Source organism: Anopheles merus, unplaced genomic scaffold (assembly GCF_017562075.2).
Source record: "Anopheles merus strain MAF unplaced genomic scaffold, AmerM5.1 LNR4000747, whole genome shotgun sequence".
In the NCBI taxonomy this organism is placed as follows: domain Eukaryota; kingdom Metazoa; phylum Arthropoda; class Insecta; order Diptera; family Culicidae; genus Anopheles; species Anopheles merus.
Genome location: NW_024428327.1, coordinates 27501 through 32265, shown reverse-complemented (window position 1 = coordinate 32265; position 4765 = coordinate 27501). Strand labels below are relative to the sequence as shown.

The 4765-nt window shown below is 42.1% G+C and overlaps 1 protein-coding gene across 1 annotated transcript in view; it reads left to right on the top strand.

Annotated features, from left to right (window-relative positions):
• The first annotated feature begins 1954 nt into the window (after nt 1-1954).
• Nucleotides 1955-4765, top strand: part of LOC121602985 — a 5626-nt gene continuing 2815 nt past the window's right edge. The window contains exons 1-2 of the mRNA XM_041931731.1: nt 1955-2188; nt 2923-3094. Coding sequence (XP_041787665.1) covers nt 1955-2188; nt 2923-3094 — 406 coding nt within the window. The remainder of the gene's footprint in view (nt 2189-2922; nt 3095-4765) is intronic.

Here is a 4765-nt window from a genome sequence, read left to right as displayed (position 1 = left end):
GTAGCCTTGCAACCGAGAGTCGATATCTCTCCAGCGTCCGGCTGGTGCACAGTACAGTGCAGCAAGTTTATCATGCATTTTCCAATTCCCTGAGCCCTGAGTAGTATGCAGGAACACAGGAACGGACGGAACGGACCCTTGACTGCCATCCCGAATGCGATGAGGCTACATCGTATTGATATTGCTTTAATTGCACTAAAAGCACCGGGCACGTCAAGGCTAAAGTTGAGTGGTCCCCAGCGCACTGGTCGGTTTTTCCATTTTGTTGTTGTGCGAGTTGTCCTTCCCGTAAAAACCATCACTATTGCATAAGCTGCAGGCGCTTACTGGGTGGATGGTTGCGCACGCTTTAGTTGGTTGTGAAACTATTGCAACTTTGGCAAGCCGAAACTGAGGCGGAAGGTATGAATGCAAAACAACACAGCATACAAATAAAACCGGGATGCATTACAAAGAAGCTAGTTGTATTACGGCACACAGAAAACAACAAAATAAAAAAGTAAACATAAAATGGGAATTGAGCTTCCCCGGAGGAGGGATTATTTATTTCGCTAAAACAATGATCCATCATCACTGTTAAGAATGTACAAAAAAAGTTTCAAATTTCATTAGCAAACTCAACTTCCCATCGCTCCATCCCCCGACCGAAGGGTGATAATGGTTATGGTTTTCTATCCACGCTTTATGCTTTTTCATTTCGGGCATTTCGTGCTGTTTTACAGATGTGTTTCATTTCACACCACACCAACACAATAAACAAGCTGCTGCAACGATGGTGTGACGATGGGATGGAGTTTAGTATTCAAGATTTTGCTCCATTAATCGTGCAGAACATTACACAACACACCGCCACGTTCCCGCGTGCAATGGCAGAACCATGACAGAAAAGTACAAAAGATAGAGATAAAAAAAAGAACAAAGACTATCTCCGTGTTTTTTTTTCTTCTCCCCCTTACGTGGCGTAAACATTGTTCGCGCAACAAAGTTACGCGTAAAGCATACCGTAAAACATAAGAAAGGGGCACGAGTTGAATGAAATATTCATATTCTTAAGCAAGTGCTTTGCCCACGCTGTTTTCTTGTTCTCAAACCACCCACCTCACCCGTTCTGCTGCACCCTGGAGGAAGGTAGCGAGAGAAGCAAGCAAAGGGGTGTGGACGATAGTTACGGTTATGCTTTTAACATGACTACCAGCACAACAGCAAATCGCACAGCATGTGCTGTGTACCTTTTTGCTACATCAATCTCGTCTCGCGAAACGAAACGAATTTCATTTCCACCGCCTGCTTCGAGTAGACAGCTCCGCACGTGAGCGAACCGTACTGGCGGTAGGCGTGTTGAAAGTCGCGCCATTTTCCCAACGCTTTTCCTCGTAAAATCATTCCCATGATGGGAGTGGAGGATTCGCACTACCCTTCGTACACTGCCCGCGCCGCAAGTTCACAGTTCACCGTGATTAAGATAAATGAATTTACATGCAAATGATGATGATTATTCGCGTGACATCGGTATTGGTAGCTTTGCTTTTCGATGCAATCGTTCCCCGATGTGTGCTCGGGGAGGGGGTTTGTGTTGGCGGATTGCTCGGCGAAGGTGATTGCTGCAACGGTGTTTAGTACCGAGCGGCGGTTTGCAGAACAGGGCTAAATGTATTCGGCTTCGCAAACCAAATGGAACCCACCCGCTCGTTGGGGGGGAGGGAAATGCATAAATTATAATCTAACCACCATATGAGCAGTGTGTAGGTGTAGATCTACCGGCCCGTAGTGCGAGTTTGTACCTGGGCTGATTCCCATTTTTCCCGCTTACTTTACTTTGCAGCGTACCAGTCCGTGCACATAACGAACCTAAACGTACCGAAGACGTACGTCCTCGATCGGAGCACTTACGATGTGGTCGGATCCAGCACACCCCCGTCGGTGGTACAGTATGGTGTGGGTGGTGATGGGGAAGATGACGATGTTACCACCGGTCTGTGCCGATGACATCCACCACCGTTCAACAGCTACCCGCCAGCGTGTCTACAGTGCCGAGCGAACTGAACTTCACACCGACACCGGCCTGAAGCCACTCATCATGGACTGTCAGTATGAGATTAAGGCGCGCGAATGCGGCTTCGTGCTCAAGTGGTACTTCAACAAGAAGCTCATCTACCAGTGGATACCGTCCCGGACACCGGTCGGAATGGTAAGGCGTAATGGGGCAGTACGCACAAGCCACATACATTCCCACCGTGACTCTGTCGCTGTAGAAGCAGCTGGCTTTGCTCTTCATTAACGTCTTCGATCGTAAATAGCATTCCATGAGGTGTGCGGTACAGTGTGATGCGCTAGATGATGGTACCGGGTGTGCAAATTTGGATGTATTATTTCTTCGAAATCTTACCGTCATCAATCTTCAGGAGACAGTAATAGTTAAAAAATTCACGTGAATGTGAATTATTAATTTTACATTTGACTCGTCTTATGTATTTTGTATAGTTTTTCTATGCTTACTATTTGTATGTAACAACGCCTAAAAATATGCAATTTGCTGTACAAAATAACCTTATTTATTACTGCATAACATTCTTTAACACGTATAGAACTAATAAAACATCGTATATCTTTCGATTTAACTTGATTAACAGCGATGTTGCGATAATTGCACATCATCTAATAAATAAACAACATTTAATGAAAACATGTAACAATTAATAAACTTTACGGCCATCATACTCTGCATCGTACTGTACACGCACTTGCAAATCCATCCATAATTCTAATACCATCATGTCCCCTCGTACACGTTAGCGAGTATACAGTGAGGTCGAACCGCTTGAAGCACTTTATGCCATGCCAATGTTCATTTTCTCTCGAACATGCTTTCCTGCTGGATACTTCCTCGGCGGTGGAAAACAACGGCCGTCTCGCGACGCACAGAACCAGTTCAAGAACGAGCTGCAGACCAACTACTCGATGTCCGATTCCATCAACTACAAGTACCGTGCCTTGGTAATACGTAATCCGAAGCTGAACCACAGCGGCGAATACATGTGTTCGGTGCAGACGTACGATTCGTTCGATCGGCGAATGGCGCGGTTTCAGATTGTCGGTAAGTACGTACGTACGTACGGTATCCTATGCTATCCTACGCCCGCCCACTCCCATGGCGCTCGATATCTGTCATAGACGGAACGATTCCTCCTTCCGCACCAGCCACTTCCCCACAAGTGGTGTGGTAGTGATGGTATGTGATTCGATTAGGCCTCGGATGTAATTACCTTTCCTGAAGGAATGTGCCTTCGTAAGCTTTCGCAAACGTCAGCTGGTGGATCGTGTTGCGTTGTGCTTATTTTACGATGTAATCGCATCTATTGATTTACATCTTCAAGCGCCCAACGGGTGGACAGGAATGTGGAGCGGTATATTAGGTTGCAGCGCTAGGGTTTGCCTTTGCATCGTACCGGTGTAGTGGCTATTTATAGTTTCTTCAAGATGTTTCCGGATGTTGGCAATTTGCGGGTAATAGAAACGATGGTTTTATAAAATTCTTTATTACTGACTTTATTGTTACATTATTGGTTTTATTACGTTTCAACTATGACCGCAATGAACATATTTTTTTATGGATCTTTTATAGTATAATTGTATAAATGAGCTTAGTGCCATTCAGGAAAATATTTAACTTATTTATCTCTACTGATTTCTTCAGTTCGATGTCGTATAAACTACTTTCATTATTAATGCAAATACAAAACGCTGATCAGTTTTGTGTTTTGAGAAATTACTTCCCGTCGAATGTAAAACTTGCGAATATTCAACCACAAAAGGACTCTTTAGCTTTTACAAAGGAATTAGCATACAACAGGATGCATTGTTAAAGCGTATTCTCTTTTCTGTGAAAAATTTGTTAAACTACATGGTTATTTACAACCAATCTCAAAGTCTTACCAATATAGGGGAACCTGGGACAAATGGTTAGGTGGAGCGAAATGGTCACCTGCATTATTGGCCAACTTACAAATTTACAATGACTTCTAACGATCGAAAAACATCAAATACAATGTTTTGATGCCCACCATAAACATTTTATGACCTAAGATTAAGAAAAAATAAATAAATAAAATAATTTGTTGAAACGATGTTATTTTTACCAAATATTTAAAGAAAAAAATAATGTGTGTCCAAGCACATGACATTTATCTATGATTACGTTAGCGTATCGAACGTAACGAGACCATTTTACCCCACACAATATTTGCACGACTATTGATGTTGGTTTTTTAATTTCATTTTTATACTTATATTTGTTGTTAATTTGTTGTTAAAGTTTACATCTATTTTTTTCGTTAATGAGAGATAAAAAACATTGGTCGCCGTCATCAGATCATATCCGTTATCGTTATCATAACAGAGAAAATAATATTATCCAATGGATACAGAAAAATATATTTAACAGTGCCATTTGTGCCAGTGTTCCCCGCCTACCTCTAGTGTTAAAACATACAAATTTAATCAGATATAATTTACATCATTACATAATATTAAATTCAAAAATTCACTTTCTTATTCACTTTAATTATCGGGTTCTTCATTAGGGTTTTTACCAGTGCTGCAAAATATCACTATCAATGTCATACACAAATCTGACTGAAAAAATCCATATCAGCGTCACGTACTCAATCATCAATCAATCAGAGGTGATACTCTAAACGATTGGTGTGACGAATGCATGCTTCGTGACATATTTGCGACCGTCGCTTGGTCATTATGTCATGACTTT